The 21,464-nt window shown below is 41.4% G+C and overlaps 5 protein-coding genes across 12 annotated transcripts; 3 read left to right on the top strand and 2 right to left on the bottom strand.

The window, feature by feature from the left end:
• Nucleotides 1–201: 201 nt before the first annotated feature.
• Nucleotides 202–5,166, top strand: LOC108102728 (SH3 domain-binding glutamic acid-rich protein homolog). 7 transcript variants are annotated; one of them, XM_017207870.1, is made up of 5 exons: nucleotides 203–592; nucleotides 1,552–1,983; nucleotides 2,978–3,055; nucleotides 3,271–3,328; nucleotides 3,392–4,460. In XM_017207870.1, the coding sequence occupies exons 1-5, from the start codon at nucleotides 548–550 to the stop codon at nucleotides 4,186–4,188; spliced, it is 1,410 nt and encodes a 469-aa protein (XP_017063359.1). In that variant the 5' UTR covers nucleotides 203–547; the 3' UTR covers nucleotides 4,189–4,460. The 7 variants fall into 7 exon arrangements, with proteins under 7 accessions (XP_017063356.1, XP_017063359.1, XP_017063358.1 ...); XM_017207869.1 differs by having other exon boundaries at nucleotides 3,383–4,460; XM_017207867.1 differs by having other exon boundaries at nucleotides 202–592; nucleotides 3,271–4,460.
• Nucleotides 5,067–8,852, bottom strand: LOC108102724 (translocation protein SEC63 homolog). Its single transcript, XM_017207864.2, has 4 exons — nucleotides 8,401–8,852; nucleotides 7,000–7,709; nucleotides 5,690–6,938; nucleotides 5,067–5,569 (listed from the first exon to the last, which is right to left on the bottom strand). The coding sequence occupies exons 1-4, from the start codon at nucleotides 8,522–8,524 to the stop codon at nucleotides 5,391–5,393; spliced, it is 2,262 nt and encodes a 753-aa protein (XP_017063353.1). The 5' UTR covers nucleotides 8,525–8,852; the 3' UTR covers nucleotides 5,067–5,390.
• A 332-nt stretch (nucleotides 8,853–9,184) lies between these two features.
• LOC108102726 lies at nucleotides 9,185–12,470 on the top strand. Its single transcript, XM_017207865.2, has 7 exons — nucleotides 9,185–9,435; nucleotides 9,495–9,685; nucleotides 9,749–9,883; nucleotides 10,161–10,699; nucleotides 10,767–10,856; nucleotides 10,921–11,090; nucleotides 11,299–12,470. The coding sequence occupies exons 1-7, from the start codon at nucleotides 9,332–9,334 to the stop codon at nucleotides 12,137–12,139; spliced, it is 2,070 nt and encodes a 689-aa protein (XP_017063354.1). The 5' UTR covers nucleotides 9,185–9,331; the 3' UTR covers nucleotides 12,140–12,470.
• A 279-nt stretch (nucleotides 12,471–12,749) lies between these two features.
• On the top strand, nucleotides 12,750–15,910 carry LOC108102723 (transcriptional repressor CTCF). Its single transcript, XM_017207863.1, has 4 exons — nucleotides 12,750–12,864; nucleotides 12,984–13,364; nucleotides 13,426–15,380; nucleotides 15,440–15,910. Exons 2-4 carry the CDS (start codon nucleotides 12,986–12,988, stop codon nucleotides 15,542–15,544), a joined length of 2,439 nt encoding a protein of 812 aa, XP_017063352.1. The 5' UTR covers nucleotides 12,750–12,864; nucleotides 12,984–12,985; the 3' UTR covers nucleotides 15,545–15,910.
• Nucleotides 15,865–21,323, bottom strand: LOC108102729 (geranylgeranyl pyrophosphate synthase). Of its 2 annotated transcripts, none has more exons than XM_017207876.2 (7): nucleotides 20,991–21,323; nucleotides 20,643–20,797; nucleotides 18,043–18,151; nucleotides 17,718–17,978; nucleotides 17,554–17,656; nucleotides 17,353–17,480; nucleotides 15,865–17,198 (listed from the first exon to the last, which is right to left on the bottom strand). In XM_017207876.2, the coding sequence occupies exons 1-7, from the start codon at nucleotides 21,054–21,056 to the stop codon at nucleotides 17,040–17,042; spliced, it is 981 nt and encodes a 326-aa protein (XP_017063365.1). In that variant the 5' UTR covers nucleotides 21,057–21,323; the 3' UTR covers nucleotides 15,865–17,039. The 2 variants fall into 2 exon arrangements, with proteins under 2 accessions (XP_017063365.1, XP_017063364.1); XM_017207875.2 differs by having other exon boundaries at nucleotides 18,043–18,187; nucleotides 20,991–21,322.
• Between the last annotated feature and the right edge of the window lie 141 nt (nucleotides 21,324–21,464).

Below are 21,464 nucleotides of genomic sequence, written 5' to 3'. Positions count from 1 at the left end.
GCATATACTTCAAAGTTACATATACTTCGTTCCGAAATATACTAAAAGGATACCAGATAAAGCGTATATAATTTAATTTATTTTCTTCCCTTTAAATCCTTTATAAGTTGGCAAATGCTTAAATTTCTAGAAAACATTTATGTTTATACATTATTAGTATTTAAAAAACATATTCATTGCATTTTAGTATTTTTTCGATAGCCTGGTTTATTTGAGGCGTCAAAACTCGGTCACACTCTTCGGTTCAACGACAAAGTAGGAAAAATTTCCTCTCTTGATAAATATAAAATATTTTTACACTTTTATAAGAGCCGCAAGGGTACTTTTTATCCGCGTCTTCGCAGTTTTTACAGTTAATAAAACCAACGACCTTGCCCAGTGCGTGTGCATTTGTCACCAGTGAAAACATTACGTAGGGGTGCAGGACGGAAGAAAGCAGGAAAAGAAAATATCTAAAAATATTTTTAATCGCCGAGAAAGTAGCCAGCGTATTTTAGTCGCAAAAAATCATTTAATTAGCGCTACAAGGACATAATTAATTAGGAAAATGGTCTTGAAAGTCTACGTCAGCGGCATGTCCGGCAACAAGGAGGTGAGTTTGTGGGCGTGGCGGGCTTAAAACCAAAGATAGTGTCATGTTATTGGAATGTTTGGCACTGTTAATAGCAGCAAACAGAAAAAATAATAAAAAAAAAAAAACATCAAAGTGGTGACGAATGCATTGCAAATTCTATTTCTTCTGCTGCGTTTTCTGTTTGTATGTGCGTTTGATGATGATAACGATGATGATGTAGTGTGTGGTATGTAAGTTTATATGTACAGTCAAAGAAAAACAAGTGGGTATTTTCGTGAGTGTGCGAGTGTTGGTGGTGGCAAGAAGCAGCACAAACGTACATTTCATTGCCCATATAAGCTCATTCCACTGTGAACTGTAAATTGTTCATAGACGAGAGAGATTCCCATTGATCGCAGTTGCGTGGGATGCGTAAGTGTGTGTGCATGCGTGATGATGATTCATTCACTTTTCCCCTCTCTCTTTCACCACCTTTGTTCAATTGGCAAATTCTCTCCCAATAAGAACAAAAACATAACGGTCATCGGATGGGGTAACATTGCTTTTGTTTTCTTACACTTCTCAAAAGTATATGCACAAAGAAGAAGATACTACTCCTTATCGCAAGTTAATTACCAGAGTGCAACAAACCATTTTAATTAGGGGCTTTATCATATCGGCGTTCTTGGGTTATTTGTATATATATTGTGTGTTTTTATGGTGTGGGAGTTGGCTTTGCGTGTGCCTGTGTGCGTTTAGGCTTGCCGGTAACATTTTATTACCGATAAGTCATCGCTGTAATTAACAGTGTTGGCAAACAGTTAGTAAGCTAATTACACTGAACAAAATTTTTTAAAACATAACTTGTTGAAATATAAAAGGTTACATTTTGAGAATTCGATTAATCAATTTTTGTTTTTGAAATTTGAGGAATTCATATTTCATAAAAGTTAATAAAAAAAAATACCTACTGAAACTCCAAATTTGTTTTTTTAAAGGTAAAGAAGCGCCAGCAACGCGTGCTGATGATATTGGACAGCAAGAACATCAAATATGACACGGTGGACATCACGGAGCCTGGCAAGGAATCCGAAAAGGAGCTGATGCAGAACAAATCGACGAGCAGTGGTGGAACGGTCAGCGACCCAGAACCCCGCCATCCGTTGCCTCCTCAGCTCTTTAATGACGAGGAGTACTGCGGAGATTACGACGCCTTCGACATGGCCAACGAGATTGACACCCTGGAGGTGTTCCTCAAACTGGCACCCGCTGACACTACGGCTGTTTGTACCGCCCAAATCGAACTGAAGCAGGAGAACGGTGAAGCCAAAAAGGAGGAGGCGGAAGCGGAGGAAAAGAAACCGGAAGAAGAGCAGAAACCGGAAGCTGGAGATGGCGATGTCAAGGATGAGGCTGCGGAGAAGGCCGAGGTTTGAACTTGAGCTATTTGCTCGTATTTTCCGTTAACTGTTACGACGCAACAAACAAAGACAGCAATCATCTGCAGCTAAAGCTATAGAATTAACAGCAACAACTTGAAACTAAAGACCTACAGTTAACAGCAGACATAACCCGTAATGTTATCTAACAGCACAGACACTACCAACTCTCTATACCTATATTTTAAATGCTTGTCTTCGATTTCTTTGCCTATAAGGTTTGGGTTTTTTTACAAAAAATATTGAAAAAATTTAGAAACATTTGAAACTTTACAAAATTAACAATAATTAAACAATTTTAAAAGAACTTTCTTGTATTTTCCTAATGTTTAATATCGTAACAATGCGAAATTCCCCAACTGTTAGGTTAAGAGATCGAATTTATCTTCTAATTGTGTTTAATTTTTTAACAAATTCATCATGACGACTGCGGTTCTTAAGCTAAGTTTTTCGAGCATATTTAAGCGAGGGCGATCGATTGTGTTAACCCTACGGATAAATGACAATTTTAATCAAAATATTTATATTCATTAACTTACATCAAAACACCTTTGTATGTACCATTTATACACACCTGTAAGGACTCTGAATACACGCCAGCACTTAAGCCTAAGTTGGATTAGTGTAGAGAGCTGAAACATATTGTGCAGCCGTTATGTTAATGCTAAAACATAAAAATGCGCTGCCCCTGTAATAAAAGGAAATATATTTGTATTAACTAAAAAGAAAGTTATAACCAACAGCAAGCTTGTTTTTCTAACACAACGTAACATACTTATACTTTAACACCACAACATTAACTCAACAGAAAATCTAACGAAATGAATGATCAGAAAACTAAAATAACAGCGAAAATTTTAAAAAGTCGGTTAAGTTGTCAGTAATCATAATTTTTTTTGAGATTTTTATTGTTTTGAGCACCGAACTTTAAAAAATGCTTCTGTAATGTAAAATACATTACTAATGTTAATTTGATTCTTCAAAGAATGAAAACAAAGACGAAGAAAACAAAGAGAAAGCAGAGGGCGATGCTGAAGGCGCTGGGGAAAATACTGACGAAAAGGTAATAGATCGATAGGTGCTGCATGACTCAACCATAATACTAGATTTCTAGAGCTTGTAGAAGCTAACAAAGGCATGCTCTTGCATTATAGTAGCCCAGCAAAGGTAGAGTTTTGATCTTGTGTATACAAATTCCAATTTCCTCCTTTAAAAAAAAACCCAAAAACCACCCATGAACAACCCACAAACACTCGCACGCACTACCCATAAATAAAGACTGAAACCGCTGAGGGCGAAGAATCCGAGGATAAGAAAAAGGATGAGGAAACCACAGGTAAAGGTAGAAGAATGTCCTTAGGCACTAATCAAAATTTTTACCCCGATGAAGAAAATAAAGGTGAGAAAGAAGAAAAATCCGAGATAGATGAATCCAAAGAAAAATCCGAGGCCGTTGATACTGCAGAAAAATCCGAGGCAGATAAGGCCGAAGAAGAAACTAAAGAAAAATCAGACGGTAATAAGGACAAAGAAGAAGAAACTGAAGAAAAATCAGAAGGTGATAAGGACAAAGAAGAAGAAACTGAAGAAAAATCAGAGGGTGATAAGGACAAAGAAGAAGAAACAGAAAAGGAAACTGAAAAAGAAAGCGCCGAAGACAATAAGGATAAAAATTCTGAAGATGTTAAAGAAAAATCTGAAAGCGCTGAAACCTTAGAAAAATCCGAAGAAGTTGAAGAAAAATCAGAGAACGAAAGTGATAAAGACGAAACAAAGGTAGAACATAACAAAGAGGATGTTGAAAATGTGGAAAAAGAAACGAAAGAAGAGAACGCCAAAGAAGAAACGGAAGTAGAGAGTGTCAAGGAAGAAACTGACGTCGAAGAAGCAGAAGTTGAGGATGTTAAAGTTGACCCACAGGTAGAAAGTAACAAAGAAGAAACTGAAGTAGAAAATAAAAATGAAGAAAATGAAGTGGAAAATGACAAAGAAGAAACTGCACCCACAGAAGAAACTGCGGGAAATGCAGAAGAAGACACTAAATCCGTGGAAGAAGAAAAGACCGATGAGGAGACGAAGGAACTCACCGATGTAAAGAAACTTGAGGAAACTGTGGCAGAAGACACGCCCGAAAATGAAGATAGTAAACCGGCTGAGGAGAATTCGTCTTCCGAAGAAAGCGAGGAAGAGGAGTAAATGTTGACTGTTAAAATCGACTAAACGACAACAACCGCACACTGGCATTCGCATCACAAACACCAATGCACAAACACACACGCACTCGCACATAAAAACGCACATCTAGCCAAATAATACCGAACAAGTTTTGTAAATAGAAACAAGAACCCACTAATAACGAATCTGGTGACGGGTAATGAGCCCTAGACTAAGGCTATATGTGACTTTAATGTATAATTTCTCCCCTTTCACCCAAAAAAATGACTCGCTCCTGTCTACAAAATCAACAACAAAAGAAGTTATCAGCAACAACAACCAATTCAGCAGCTGTGAAGACGACTTCAGATTCCCAATCGGATCTCTTATTGCACAGCGAGCGGGCAGCGGCTGCTATGTAGGCGTCGCCGCCAACGACGGTCTTTCTGTAATTGATATTTATTTTTAAAAATTGTTCGGGCTTGTTGGTATTTCAAATATTGCTTTTCTTTTTTTAGTTTATCAAAGTTTAATTTTATTATTTTAGATTCTCTCAAAAATATTACAAAATAGTTTACTTCTTTTAAAAAAGATTTTACTTTCGCTCTGGAATATATTTAAAACTTAGAATGTTTGGAAAACTATAAACGATAACATTTTTATATGAATGATTACAGAAATAGAATAAAACAATAAATAAAAAAATCGTAAAATATATAATATTGTTAGAAGCAGCTATAACATATGATATAAATAACTTGAAATTATTTAAATTAAAGTTGTGATGCTATTTATAAAAATGTAATATAATATGAACTATAAATTCAGCAACTATATAAAATTTCGAGTTCAAATTCGTAAGAAAGCCTAACAAGCCCGAAGATTTTTGTTTTCAGTTTATTGGCCAAACAACAAAAGAATAGTAATATCAATAGACTTTTGTATTTACGTGTCTCACTTTTAGTTCTTGTATCCAAATAATTAAATATACAGTACATTATAATTATGTTTAGTACAGTACACGGTAAAATGAAGTTATAGTTATTTACGCACTAGTTCGGGGTCTTTTCCATTACAAAACTAGTAAAAATGCGAAGGAAGGGTCGCATTGGTGTGCCTCCTCCGCCACGCGAAACTCATTTACTAAAAGGAAAACAAAACGCTTTTCTTCCGTCCCATAGAAATAGAGAGGAGGTTGAGGTTGATTGGGGTTCGGGACGTCCATCCTTCCTATCAATCTAGATCTAGTCGCTGTCCTCCTCATCGGACGTGTCTGTGGTGTAGTCGCTCAGGTTCTCCTGCTGATCGGTGTGTTCCGGCTCCGATTCGCTCAGGTCCCATTGGGGATGGTCTGTCGGTGGTGCGGGCGCCTTTTGCACATCCAGTTTCAGCTCCTGCTGCTGATCCATGCCCAAATAGGAGTCTGAAACATACGCAACAAAAATGATTAAAATTTTAATCGAACATCAAATGAAGTCCTACACTCACACCATTAAATTGAGGTCTAATTTTAATTTGCACAAGATCCCTTTCAGAAACTCACCCGATCTCAGGCACACGGTGAACGTGTAGACGCCGGGCCAGCGCGGCGCTGTGAACTTTAGCTGGATCTCCTCCTTCTCGACCAGATTGGTCACATGATAGGGGGCCGTCAGCAGGGTGCGTGATTTTCGGTCGCAGATGTAAGTCCACCAGTACTCTTGCTTCTCCTCGGGGAAGTAGGGACAGTGGACGGTGTGCGACAGGCGGGATTTGCCCTCGAGACGTTCCCTTTTATTAAGCTTAGCTTGCAGTCGCTCCCACTCCTCGTCATCATCATCGTCCAACGAAGAGTTGTTCTTGCCCTTCTCCTCATCCTCACTGCCACTGCCGGCAGCTGATTCAACATCGCTACCATCAGCATTACCGGCCTCTGATTCGGCATCAGAATTCGCTGCAGCTTGATCCTCGGTAGAGGCGCCTGTAGCTGTTGCCGCAACTTTAGCCGGAGCCTTTTTTTGGTTGTTTTTCTGGTTCTGGGCTGGTTTCTTGCCACCCTTTCCCTTGCCCCCCTTACGTGGTTTTGCCCATGCAGATACTTTCTTAGCCGGCAAAGCAGCTGCTGCCTCGTCCTCATCTCCTGCAGCCTCTTCGTTGTTCTCATCCTTGATACCTTGCTTCTCGGGCGCCTTCGTGTCTCCAAATAACGTCTTCATGTCCTTGCGCTCCAACGTAACCGTGACTGTAACTATGGCCCCAGCGGTCACTACATTGGTATTCTCATCATCGATTACCTCGCAACGGATGGAAAAATCAATCAGAGGCATCTTGCCGAGCACTTTCATGGTGTTCTCGTACTCAAAGTCTGAAAGGTTCTTCAGCAGCACTCGACTCTCCTCCGGTTTTAATTGGGCAAATTGCTGCAGGTTTTTGACGTGCCGTTTTTTGTTCATGAAGTATAAATGGTCCTCGGTGAGGTGGGGAAGCTGCAGGAGCGGCGACTTAAACTCCCAAAGTCCTTGGATAATCATCGGCGACATCTTCATGCAGTTTTCAATAGTCTCGATGCTTGGCAGGCGGGGCACACGTCGGGCATAAGCCATCATTACCAACTGGTGGACGCAGGAGACCATCTCCTGAACCAGATACGGGCACTTTTTTACCACAAACTGCCGGTCACGCTCCAAAGTTTCTGGATTAAGGGGCATGCGACTGAGATGAGCATGCAAGATGGCTCGAGCCTTGATGGAGTACATGCGGCACAGCGGATGCTCCTTACATTTCTCGTTCAGATTGGGCAGCTGCCGAATAAGCTGTGTTCAAAAAAGGGGCATTAGTAACTGGCAAAAAGATAAGATCAGAGAATGTACTCACCGCTGGTACTTCATCGTTGTCCGACTGCCGCTCCTGCACCTGCGAGTTGTGGCGCTTGTCAAACTCTAAACTGGCTGCCAATACCATAAGTGCTCGCTTAAGCAGCATGTGCGGCGTCTTGTGAATAAAGTAGAAGTACATCTGGGTGGTGTCCAGCAGAACCTTATCGCCGCTAAAGCGGATGGACCGGTACCACCAAACGCCTACAGCTGAGGGCATGGCCACCATGAAGACCAGACCGTACAGACCCAAAACCCAAACACTGTTCTCCTTTTCTACGATCCACGACGGTAAAGCGATGCCAAAGGACATGGCGCCCGGTCCATCTGGATTACCATATTTTTCGTAGTTCTCCTTGGCCACATCATCGGTCAACGCCTGGTATGCCTTGCTCAGCATCATGAAGGACTTCTCGTCACCCGTCTCTTTGTCAGGATGAAGCACCTTGGAAAGTCGGTAATAGGCCTTTTTTATCTCAGCCTGCGACGAAGTGGGCGGCACGTTCAGGATCTCGAAGGGATCGAAGCTGGCCATCTCGTAGTCGAACTGCGAGACGCGGTACGTGAGGAATAGCAGCAATGCCCATCCCAGAACGATGGTTAGCTTGATGGTCCATGATGTCAAAGCCCTGTAAGGCTCGGCATTGGCCAAAATATTCTTCTTTTTGAGACAGTCAGGGCACTGGCATTCCTCCTTAAGCTTGCCGTGGTCTGTAAGTTAATATAGAACAATTGATTTAAAATGTTTCTGTTTTATTTGAGATATAAATAACTCTGAGATAAAATATAACTCAAATCTGAACTTAATAAACCTTGTAATTTTTTTCAAAAAGACTATATTATATAAGCAATTCCATTAATATTTAGTGAGATTGAGCAATTATATTGAAACTTTTGTCATATAGTAATTTTTTTTTACCGAAAATGCCAGCATTACAGAAATGAAAATCTTGGGAGAGGAGACGTATGACCAGTGTGTGTGCAAAGTTCACACGCTTGACCCACACATAAGCACTTAAAGATCGCGATAGGCCAAAGGTAACTCCCTTTGGATTACTACACCGATCTCGGTCGCATAATCGCGTTTTGCGCAACGCATGAACGCGCGTGGAGTGTGGAGTGCGCTGTCCCAATTGGAAAATGAAGAGAGCCCGACTTGCGGTAATCGCAGCTTTCACCCATACGCAGACAGTAAGCTGACGTTGTTAGAATAACTTATTGGAACGTGTCCACTTGCAGGCAGAGTGAGAGAGTGCGAAAGAGAGGCGTAATCACACGTATGTCTAAGTCTTATTAGAACACACACCCGCGCACAGCTGCAGGTGGAACAAAAATAAAAAAAAAAAAAAAAAAAGAAGAGTGGAGAGAGTGCGATTAAAATCGGCTGGGCATCGGCACTAACCTTCTTTCTTTTTACGTGGCCAATAGTAAATGGTGGTCGGTATCAATATTAATGCCAAGAACGATAACACAAAGTAGTAGAACGTTCCGCCGCTCTCATCGTACTGGAACTTTTGACCCGCCATCTCCGAAAGCGACTATATATATTTAGTATTTTGTCTGGCTCTAGCCTTTCCTTTCCTTTCCGCTTTCCCTTCCGGCAGCTCCAGCTGATGTTGCTGTCGCGTTGGAGTTATCGTTTGAATCGCTGCTCCCCGTAGGTTTTTGGTCAACGGGCGGCGAACTGCTTGGACCGGCGGTTGGTCAAAAGGGGGCAGGAGCTGTTGCTGCTGCGAAATTTTGCGAGATTTGCACGCCGCAAATTTTAAAAAACTCTGTATTTACACCGACGCATGAGACTGACACGTAGGGTTGTTTGTGCTCGTGCTGGAACCGATTGGCGGAGCTGAAAGTGTATCTAGTTCGATACAGATACAATTATCGACAGGCAGGTGGCAACTCTCATTCGATAGGATTGCCAAGTTGTGTAATTATGCAGATTAAGAAATAAAATAACGATATTAAACAGTTTTAAATAAAATAAAAAAACAGTTATTAAATTATAGTTATATTATGGGAACCACATGAACGCAGCAGTAATTTCATCTACGAAATTAATGATTACACTTTTGAATTTAGCCAGAAGTAAGTTTACTTACGAGGAAAGTGTACGAAAAGCTGGAAAGTGACGAATCAGTATTAACCGGAAGAAAGTAAGACCGTTTAATGGCTTGTTAAAAATGTCGTCTGTTTGTATTTTTAAAATTTGGTATTTTAAGCGCGATCGTGCTATGAGTTAGTAGAGAGCGCATAAAAGTTTGTGATTTCCCGTAAATGCTCCTCATTAGCAGTGTGACTGCGGCGACAAAACGGTTATATTCAAAGGATCTATAATGGCGGAGGCTAGAGAAATTCGTGGTTCCAATCGCACAGCCCGCGAGGTGCAGCAGGACTTTGCAGAATCGCTTGGCTATGCCGAAGAGATTATCTGGGATTTGTAAGTACTGCGCAATTGATTTTTCAGTCCATAATGTACAATTTTCTAATAACAATCAGATTGTCCCAAGAACAAGCAGAGATACTGCATAAAAAACTAAAGGAACTGATTCGTGATCCTCCACAACCTCCACAATCAGGTGTTGATCGGTCAGCTGCTGATATTGAGAAAGAAGAAAAAATCAGAAATAAGACTATCGCAGATAATAAAAAGGCCCGGGAAATCATTTTTGATGCCGTTTGGGAGCAGCGTATGTAGTTTTCTTTTATATAATCAATTTTTTTTTTTTGCATTAATCCTTGTCCGTCTCCAGGAAAGTATACCAACCGTCAATCGCTAACTGCAATAATATACATATTGGTAGTAACTGACGAAAATGACGTCAACCGCGTGGAGGATTCCAGGGCTTACAGCTGTCATGCAGTTTTCCGGGCCCGCCGATGCGTTAGTGAGTAATAATACAATTTTCGACTCCTTAATTCCGGCATGTTATCTGGCTTATACAATTTTTTCATTTGTATATAGACCAAAGCAATTTAAATAAGCGATTTGTAGATTCAAAGTTCTGATGGGTATATATTTACTTAAAAGCTGTAGATTTGACTGGCCAATGAAAGCTCTTATCTAAATACACAACTATATTTACAAACTATAATTTAAACCTTATCAAATTTAATCGATCTTATGAACTATCAACTAGAAAATAAAAAATCGTTTTCTTTCAGCTAGCAGTAGTGGCAGCAGTAGCGATAGTTCTGACTGTTGCAATTTATTCGTGGATGAGATTGGTCGAGTATACCAGAATTGGGACCAATATGTGGCCACCAACGAGCTGCCCGCCGGAGTCATGGTGGCTCCCGAGAGAGGAATCTATCGTCTGGGTAGAGGTGGTGTTCGTTTGGACAAGTACGTGACGCCAGCTGGTAGTACTAAGAAGAAGGTGCTGGGTTATATGGATACTGGATCGGCTATCGGAGGCTTTGCTGCCGCTTGTGTGCCCATAGCTGCGTTACTGACACTTCCCGTGTCCGGTCCGGTGATGGCCGTGGCGGGAGCCGTGGGTTTGGCTAGTGCAGGATACGCGACAACCCGGTCGGGAATAAAGTTGGTGGATCGTAGCCAGCACGAACAGTCCATTAATGTGACGAACCGCGAAGCACGGGGACACTGGCTGGGCGTAGTTGCCGGTGCTGTAGGATTGGGTGCGGCTGGGGCCACCACAGCCTTGACAACAGCCACGAATGCCGGGCGCGAGGTGGGAGCGGTAAGTCCCCAGAAATATATTTTAATTAAAAAAATTGATTGATATATTTGTCTAATTTGTTTTCTAGATCACACAAATGACTGTAAATGGCATGAACATATCCTCGATCGTAGTTTCGGGCACTGGAGTTGCCAACGGTGTGCTAGACCTAATATTGGTAAGTTATGCAAAGATGTCCTTAATAGCAGCAAGCATCTCTAGTAATTTGTGATCCAAAACAGAAAGTCCAGGATGGAGACGACGTTACTGGCATGGATGTCCTACAGCTGTCCGCTTCGCTGGTACTGCTCACGCACAGCGTCTACAATTTTAAATTGGCTTCGACTATCATCAATGAGACGGCCAACAGCAACATTTCTGGTTATCGTGAAACACTAAGTAGAAACCAGAGGTAAATGAAAATCAATGTGGTAGTTTTTTATAAATTACCATCAAGATAAGATTAGATAACACTGAATTATATGTAAGAATTGACTTCTTTGTAAGGCAGTCGAACATCGTTATTCCTTTTTCCGACAAGAAATATGGGTGCACTAAACCTTTCTATTTGTGAAACTTCTAGTTCTTAATAAAAACTTTTTCTTTTCTTTTTCTCGCAGACGTGCCTTTGACAAAGCCGCTAAGGAGACCGTTAGGATGCAGGGCAATACCCGCGGCAAGCTAGACATCATACGTAACGTAAACGAGATGCCATCGCGCCAGCAGTTCAATGATCTTTACAAGATCAATAAAAACTTGAATCAAGAGGGCGTGAGATACTCATTTGCATCCGATGGTCAAGGAATTTTGCTAAATGGCGAAGTGCAGACGACGGCGGCGGATTTGCGCGCCAGTGTGCAGCACAGCCAGGGACAGAATATCCTAGGCCAAGTTAGTCAGCCCATTCCCGCTAGCCACTCGGAATCGGGCAGCCTGCAACTGAATGGCGTAAGTCGAGCTTCCCGATTAATTGGACCGCTGCCCACATCGCAGCCGCGTCAGGAACCTAGTACTTATGCCGCCGGCGTTTTCGTCTTGGAGCTGAGCTCCGTAATGGTTGACGGCGTCTTGTTTGTTTTAGAGAATTACGGCCAAATCATCTTCGAGCACGTGATCAATGCAGAAAGCTTTGAGACTTTGATCAGTGGCATGGCCGAAAATCTTGAAGCGGACGTCTTTGACTTTATATTGAGGCTGACCAAAACCTTTATGGACACCATGCTAGAAGATCTAACCTCGCGGCTTAGGTTCTTCATATCGACAGAGGCTGTACTCTTCCGCATTTTAAAGCAGGTGTTGGAGAACTACAGAAACAGGACTTATCAATATGTGATGGATCACACCGGAGATATCCTGCAAGCGGTCAGAACTTATTTCCTGTCTCTCAACCCAAACTCATACACCGGCCTCGTCCAGAAATGCTCCACATGTGTTGGCTATTTCAGCATTTGTCCCTTGTAATCCCACATGTTAAATCGGGATGTAAAAGCCATTAGAATTCGGTAATTGGTGCCTTGTTGTTAAAACACAAACGTTAGTTTACTAATTGATATGCACAAACATTCTATAGCTGTGTTAATGGTTAAAACTTTTTAAACCATTTTTTATATATATACATACTTTTAAATGAAATCAAATCTGAGCGTATATTGACGATTGAAAGCAATGTCTTTATTAACCATGAGCACAAACTGACATTAAATGATTAAATAAAAAAAATATTAATATTTTTTACTGACTATTGGCAAACAACAATTTACCAAATAATTAACTATTTGTGGCAAAATCAAAATGTATTTTAATTTTCATTTTATGAAACTATTTGGATTAAATATGTTTTAAAGGTGGCATATTAAGTTCCAAATGCTTTCCCCGTGTTCAAGAAAACTTGCGTAAATTTAATTTTAACAATAAATATTTAAATAAACTGGAAAACAAAAAATGGTAACGGAATCAAGATTACTGACAATTTGAAGGGCGCATAAACGTTGTAATTATTTAAATAGAGATGGCAAATACTAGTCGCATCGAACTATCGATATCTGGCGGTAATGATGCTATATGTCGCCATCTTTTATTAGAAATGGGCAGCTGTTTCATTTGCACGAGAATAAAAACTCAAATTTAACAACAGCGACAACAATTAGCACTTTTGAAACTATTTGTTCGTTAATAATTAAGCGCCGGTAGGTAATTAGCTAAAGGGGGCTTCAATTGGTCGTTGAGAGAAATCGATAGGCGCCCTCTTGGGGCTCTCGGGCATCCGCTGTGGGTCGCCACTACAAAAAATCTTATTTGTGCACAGGAATGTCGAAAAGGACAAAAAAGGATGAACATTCCGAGGATCTGCAGTCTTTCCTCAATAATTTCCACAAGGAAATCGAGGACAAAAGCGATGACAAGGTGGTCCACACAATTTTGAAGGCCATTCGGGCAGAGGACGGTGACTTGGAAGAGAATGACGATGAGGAAGCTGCAGCTGAAGAGGAGCAGCACGCAGAAAATGACGCAGAGGAGGCGGAAGAAGAGGAGGAGGACGACGACAAGTACTTCATAGATGACGAGGGAAACTGCTATATCAAGACGACGCCCAAGAAACAAAAGGAGTTGCAGAAGAAACTTAAACAGGCAGCTGTCAAGCCCGGAAAAGTCACACGATCGGTGGTCGGCAAGGCCTCCAATAAATGTAGATATTCTTTACCAACTCTGTTAGAGCATCTCATTACTAAAGTACATTTTTTTCATAGCAATCAATCTGCGTCCAGCCAAATCACCACCAAAAGCAGCCACATCAAAGCCACCGCCAGAAACCAAGTCAATAAGCGTACGCCCTGCTCGAGCAGCTGCAGCCAAACAAAAGTCGCCTGTGATGCCGCCTCCACCGGCACCAGTTAACAAACTACCAAACACTAGAGGCAGGCCTAGGAAAAACCCCATTTTACCGAAACCCGAACCCTTGGACCTGGAGCGAGAGATCGAAGAGCTTGTGGATGATCCTGATATCAGTTCAGTGGTCAACGAAATGGTTGACTGTGAAATCGACAGTGTTGCCGTAGAAGCAGCAGTTCTAGGATCGAACGATAATGAGGTGTATGAGTTCGATGACAACGCAGAAGAAAAGACGGCAGATGAGGAGGTAGTTGACAAGAAGGATCTTGACTTTGTGCTAAGCAGCAAAGAGGTAAAGCTGAAGCCAGCTTCTGCCAGCCAGAATGCAAATGCCTCGGCACAAAAGTACTTATGCCCCCACTGCCCGTACACGGCATCCAAGAAGTTTTTGATCACGCGTCACTGCCGTACTCATGACACCGAACCCGCCTTCAAGTGCTCCATCTGCGAGAGATCGTTTCGATCTAACGTTGGACTTCAGAATCATGTGAATACGCACATGGGTAAAAAGCCGCACAAATGCAAGTCCTGCGAAAGCGCCTTCACCACCAGCGGCGAACTTATCCGGCACACCCGATACAAGCATACAAAGGAAAAACCGCACAAGTGCACGGAGTGCAGCTACGCCAGCGTTGAGTTGACCAAGCTTCGTCGCCACATGACTTGCCATACGGGCGAGAGACCGTATCAGTGTCCGCATTGTACATACGCCTCGCAGGATATGTTCAAACTGAAGCGGCATATGGTTATCCACACAGGCGAAAAGAAATACCAATGCGACATCTGTAAGTCGCGATTCACACAGTCGAATTCCCTAAAAGCCCACAAGCTCATCCACAGCGTCGTTGACAAGCCCGTCTTTCAATGCACCCTCTGTCCGACAACTTGCGGTCGAAAAGCTGATCTGCGCATCCATATTAAACATATGCACACCGCCGATATACCGATATCATGTCGCCGTTGTGGTCAGCAGCTTCCCGATCGCTACCAGTATAAGCTGCACGTAAAGTCCCATGAGGGCGAGAAGTGCTACCGCTGCAAGCTCTGCAGCTACGCATCGGTGACCCATCGTCACCTGTCGTCGCATATGCTTATCCATTTAGACGAGAAGCCGTTCCGGTGCGATCACTGTCCGCAGAGTTTCCGACAGCGCCAGCTGCTGCGCCGCCATATGAATCTCATACATAACGAGCAGTATATGCCACCGGAACCTCGCGCCAAATTGCACAAGTGCCCATCCTGTTCGCGGGAGTTTACTCACAAGGGTAATCTTATCCGACACATGGAAATACATGACGATTCGGTGAACGCTCGCGAAAAGCAGCTCCGTCTTAAAATGGGTAGAAATGTGCGCCTCCAAAAGGATGGCTCCATCGTTACGGTGGCTAGGAATCAATACATAGATATAGACGAGGGTGAAAACAGAGAAGAGGACAATCCGGAGATCTATGACCTGGCGGAAATAGAGCCAGAAAACTCGGAGAATGAAGATACAGGAGTAGAGGAAATTTTGCCCACTACTTCGATCCGGCAAAAAAATAAACCAGCTCCCGTTATTATCAACAAGCAGGCTAGGCGATCGGGCACCGAGAATCAGCCTACGATTATCAATCGACGCTTACGATCTCGCAGCGGCACCAAAACGTTCCATATCAAAGAGGAACCGGACAACATGGATTTTACAGTGGAACTTCAAGGTGATGATGGCGAGGTAATGGTGGTGGAGCTAGTTAACGGCGACGAGGAAGTAGTAGTAAAGCGCGAGCCAAGTGCGACATCTAAGATTAATGCCAGCAACTGTTTTGGTTTTGAGGTAGGTCTATAATCTATGCTAGGCGTATATTCCATTACCTATAATCTTTTACCATTTAGGAGGATGATGATTATGATGAGTTCGTCGGAGATGCAGAAAACGAAGTTGATGGCGCCTCACAGGAGTTTCTGCAGCTAATGGATATGATTGAGCAGGATTCTTAGTCTCCTGAAAAACAAACACTTGAAATAAGTAATTAAGGCTAACTTATGTACATACCAAGATTACGATAACGTAATTTGACGTTATATTGTTTTCTATTTAAATACAAATACTTAAAAAGTTAAAATGGGGTTGCCTATGTAGAAGATCCTAATGATTTCTGAACTTTGTTTTTATTAATCAATTAATTTTGCATACAAATTTCGATGTGTTTTTTGGTAAAACTCATTAGATTTGATTTTAAACGACTTATTGCCAATAGATTGTAATTGAAAATCTGTAAATGGCCCTCGAAGATTATAAATGATTTTAAACACTTAAGTTTTAGTTGACAACTTGGCATAAATATTTATTTAAATACATATACATATATTTCAATGTTTTCATTAGTGGTATATGGGCAAAATGTTAGGTGCGCTTGCGTTTAGCTGCATCTGGGCGTGCACTGTAAATTCTCGGCTATTAGTTGTCGTTCCTACCATAAAATGTTCGCATAGTTTACAATTTGTTTTCATTTTCTTTTCAGCAATCTGGTTAATCCTCTTGTTCTTTTTATATGGTTTCCCTTGCCGTTTCTCTTGGTTTTTTTTCGAGTGTATAACTACAATAAAAATATATATTTATATATAATATATGTATATATTTTTTAGGTGGTGCAATGTGCAAAAATCTGCTGTGCAGTGCATCATTATCATTATTTTAATATATATATATAGTTTGTTTTTCCTTTGTGTTGATTTTGTAGTTGTTGCATAAAACGTTAACAATTTGTCGTTAATAGTACATATGTATACGAATTGCCTTTGTATAACAATTAAAATGGAACAACGTCGATAAAGGAAGTGCACATTGAGTTCCGAGTGAGTTAGATTTGAAAAATGACACTTAGAAATCGAAAATTGCTTGCAGAATCAAATTACGAATACGAAACACACTTAGAAATACAAGAGCTAAAAAATTGCATATCCTATAATTAAGTTAATGCTCTGCGAGATTTGCTTGACCCCATTACGTTGGGCAAAAACGAAAGAAAACTAATAGAGTCGTGGCCCCGTAACTACCTAAGTAACTTTAAAGCGAAACTATATATAAATTAAACAAATTCATGGAAAGCTGTGCTATGGCTCTTTGCTAGCTCTCTGATAAGCTTGGCTTATATCAATTTACTTTTGGCTTAACAATTTTCTGTAAGGCTGCTGTTGGTTTTGTTTTCCATCCCCATTCTATTTCCCTTTCTTTTCCGCTCCATTTCATTCCATTTCCGTTCTCATCGCTCTAGTTTTGGTTAAAAAGTAAAGGATTCTCTGTGGGTTTTCCGGGTGGCAAAGGGGAACATAAATCTCAGAATATCTTCAGCTTTTGCAGGAAACGCAACAGGGGCGCACTGAGGCAGGCGGGTGTCGGTTGGCTATTGGCCTGCTGCTGTCTCAGATTGGCGGCAAAAGAGGCTCTGCCGTTCGTAATTCACGACTGCTCCCTCTTTTGCCTCTTTGGCTGCTAATTGCAATTGAGCGTGTTCTGGTTGGGGCTGCTGCGTGAGACGTTGTTGTGATTTATCTGGTTCGACTGCGTGATGCTGGCGCTATCGCTCGTCTTCCATGAAAGCAGCTTGTTGAGGAGGCGTTCCATGTAGGGATTGCTACCCAGACGCGTTACCTGTGTGGGATGATAGATTATTAACTGGGATATACATATGTTGTCTTAGAACTGATAAAGATGAATGCTAATACTCCTTTTATCGTCAACTCAATCAAACACCTAAAATTACTTAAAAAACTACTATTTCCCTTCCTTTCCATTAAGTACTAACCTCCGCCCTCGCCTCCGCATCGAGCGACTCCAGAACCTTGCGTGTATACTGAAAGCTGCCCAGCTTTTCCAGCAAGGTGATGCAGTACTTCTTGACCTCAATGTCGTGCGTGCGCTGGCGTAATATGTCTGTGGATATAAACATAAGCCCCAACTTGATGACTGAAAAAGCCTTTGGGTGAGGTCAAGACGTTGGACTTACGTAAAACCTGTTTATCCTGCTTCTGAGAGCGAACTGCATGGATTACCGGGAATCCAAACTTGCCCTCCGTTAAATCCTCGGCAAAGCTCTTGTTCTCCGTGTACTGCAAGGAAATGTCATTAATGATTAAGTGATTTTTTATTATTGACATGTAATCCACTCACCTCCTTCAGACTCAGATTGCAGTAATCATCGCGTATCTGGAAGTACAGGCCTAAAATAGCCGTCAGCTTGGAGTAGTCCTCCTTGTTGGAGCTAAACAGCTGCATCAGGCGGATGGCCAGCATGAATAGACCGCCAGTCTTGCGCACAGTCATCAGTTTGTAATCGGACTCGGAGGGACATGTGAAGCTGTCACGCCAATAGATCTCCATTCCCTGTCCACGGTGCAGCTCCAGCAACTGTTCTGTGTACACCTTGGTGGCCTAAAAGAATTGCGATTAACTTGGCATGACCACCAGAAGGGACGATCTCGGGTTTCCTTCATACCTCCGGATGTTCCAGCTGCTGCACCTTTTCCAGAGCCAGGAACAGTGCATAGTTTGCGGCATTTATTGTGCTGGCAACGCCGTAAATGGAATGCGCCACAGGCACACCTCTGCGAAGGATCGAATTGTCTTCAATATCATCAATGCTGTAAGTTAGTATCAAGAACACATATGTATAGGCCGTGAGTTGATTAATCGTGATACAATACAGTTATGTTTATTCCAACTTAAAATTAACTCTTTTTTTTTTTGATAATCTTTTAGGGTTTTAATAACATTCAAGGGGTGCCCAATATGTATTGTTATAAGTTGTTATATGGTATTTTTCTATAATATTTTCTTGTCTATAAAATATATTTTATGATATTTGAATTAAATATAGCATTAATATCCAGGAAGGTGCCAACAAGTTTAAAATGAAATGCTTGGATGTGGAATTCCATTCAACTGAAATATTTTGCATTTCGCTTATATGGTGAAAATTCGGTTTCATTTCGAAATACGATATTTCACTAATCAGCAGATGTTTTTGTGTATCCATTAAATACAAATGTTACAATATAAACAAAATATGGTTTTTAAATAGAATTTTACAATATGAGGGTATATAAAGTGAGGAGGACCACGTCTCGTGTCCACCACAGATTCCCCAAATAGGTGCGCTCCCCGTCTCTTCACAGGCTAAACATATGTACATATTTATAAACATACGATGGCCCCCATAATAGATGGGTAGATTTAAGCCTCACTTTAAGGCCGCCATCGCTTCAATAACTACGGTGCCCGGCGGGTAAAACGAGCTGGGCAGCCCAACATTTGCGTAATTAAAAAATGTTTGCGCTCCGCCAAAGCTGGCAAAGCCATTGGTAGGGAATATGGATGGTATGGTATGGTACGTAGGCGTTGAAGCGACAACGCACAAAGGGGCCGGGATATGGAAGGGATGGAGGAGGGGGTAACAAGGATGATGCTGTTTGGAGAGTGATGGGAAAAACGGGGAAATAGTGGGCGTGCTGCGTGGCAAGAGTTGTGACAATGCCTGTCGACTGGCGACGGGCTGACTAACTGACAATGGGCATAAGTGCATGAATGACGGACGGACGAGAGGGTATGGGGCTCCCGGGTTCTTGGGCACTGACTGCTGTAACTGCTGGCATCGTTGTAAAACTAAGTTTTTGCCAATATGAAAATGCATTACTAAAAAGGAAGAATGATAAAAAATAAAAAAAAAAAAACACCAAGAACATATACAGGCCACTTGGGGGAATGAGAATGAGTTGCCAAAGGAACAATGCTGGGGATTTTAAGCAGAATTAAGGCCATTTCTGAGTGTTTGCCTTCGAATTGAAGGCGACAGGTGGCCGGGCGGGCACGACGGGATTAGCCCGAAAACGACATGAATACTTCCTTGACTGCTCTTTGAAGATAGTCGAAAATCAAACTGTCTGGCCACTGGGACAAAGTTTACTGTCTTTAATTGAAAAGCGACAGAACTTTCAATTGGCTGAGTTCAAAGTTTAATTGTGGCGTTTCGTTGGCAACCCAGCTCTTTCATCTTTTTTCTCACATTTTTCGCCCCTGGGCGCTTGAAGAAAAATCTAAATAATTTATGCAATTTCGGATCCGACAATGGAATGCAAAGAAATTCAATTGTAAACAGAAAAACCTGCGGGCTCATGATGAAATTTAGATATTGATTTGAGGCCAGCGCACACAACGCTCTTGCTGAATAGCCCACAAAATGGCCAAGAATATTACTCAATATGGCCAAATCTAATTGGGGATAGAGAACTGAGTCACCATTCCAAATGATAATCCAAAGTTTTTTTATACACAACATATGCGAGATATGGAAATGAACTGCTGATGATGATAAGAACTTCACGAGCGAGCATATGGCAAGCATTTCTATATTTTCGGCTCGGGAAAGCTCTTTATTTCATCACTTCCTCAAAGAACTTCACACTCGATTAGTCATTTAACTAGAATCCATCTTTACAAAAGAAAATAAACTAAATGTATACAAATACAGGCTGTGCAAGTGTGAATTGAGATAAAACATGCAGGAGAAGTGGTAATAAGAGGGTGAGGGGACAAAGGGTTGGGTGTTTTTTTTTTTTTTTCGGGGCACAAACAAAGAGTAAACAAAGCCAAACAAAATTCAGAGCAGAGAAAAAGCAAGAAGGCAAAGGTCAATACTTAAAATTAAAACACGATACACATGATTAGTTGACGTGCACTATCGACAGGTATTTAAGTATGGTCATAAAATTAGCGTTAAGATTTTGTATGGTTTCTAAATGGCAAATGTAGTTTAATAGTTCTGCCAAGATGAGTTTTCGCAGAAAAATATGTGTTTTGTATATTAATGTATTAGTCAGAAATGTTAGAAATACACTCCTAAAACATTTTTGGATTGGAGTTGCACTGCATATTGAAATAATTTGTTTATTTTACAGAATTATTTTGCTTTACTTTAAAAAATAAAAAGGAGCAACCAACGATAGTGTCGGAAAAGTAATGATGATATATCAGCATGCATCCTAGGGCTATTAATCTGACCACAGCTGTATACTATATATGTATAAATGATATACTCACAGCAAACTGGAATTGTGCAGCATCTGTACAATGTCCCCGATCTGCGCCAACTTTTCGCCCGGTATGAGCAACCAGTGATTGAAGGCCAAGGCCAACTCGGAGCGGAATTGTTTGCCAGGAATCTGTTGTATGTATGTGAAGGGCTGCAGCAGAATCTGGATAACGTTTAACCAACACCATCAGTCGTCGTCGTTTTTTGGTGCGTGGGCCACATGTAAATAAACCCCAAAAGAAGTGGGTTCAAAAAGAGGTGGAGAAGGCTGGTTAGTTAGTGTCGTCTTTCAGGGCATGCCACTTTCAAATGTCAAAGTTCAGGGGTCCGGAAGGATTAAGCCGTGGGATAAGTACCTCATCCTGCTCCTTTTGCGTTGATTTATCTTTGGTCTTTTGCAATATGTTGTTCAGTTCTTCCATTGTTGCTGTTTTTGTTGTTATTGTTGTTTTTTTTTTCGCCGTGGCCTTGCGTGTGTGCTTTTGTTGTGTTGATTGCGGGGGGTGGGCAAACTGCGGTGTGGGGCGTGCTTTTTGTTTACCGCTTGACTTCGCGACACGCGTGACTAGAATTGTTTGAATGCCGCTCGACGACGGTTCAATTTGATTTTCGCGTAAACTGCACGAGCCGAGACAAATACACAACGGAAAGTCCAAAAACAGACTGTTATTGAAGTTCTTCCGCGGCCTACATATTAGAGGTGCACACAACTCGATGATAATATCGATATACTTGAGGGTGCTTTTGGCGGAAACATTGATTCTAACAGGGAAGAAAAATATAGCCAATTATTTATAGCGTGAAATAGACAAATGAAAAAAATATGGCCA

Source organism: Drosophila eugracilis, unplaced genomic scaffold (assembly GCF_018153835.1).
Source record: "Drosophila eugracilis isolate 14026-0451.02 unplaced genomic scaffold, ASM1815383v1 contig_2088, whole genome shotgun sequence".
Taxonomy (NCBI): domain Eukaryota; kingdom Metazoa; phylum Arthropoda; class Insecta; order Diptera; family Drosophilidae; genus Drosophila; species Drosophila eugracilis.
This window is presented reverse-complemented; position numbering and strand designations above follow the sequence as displayed.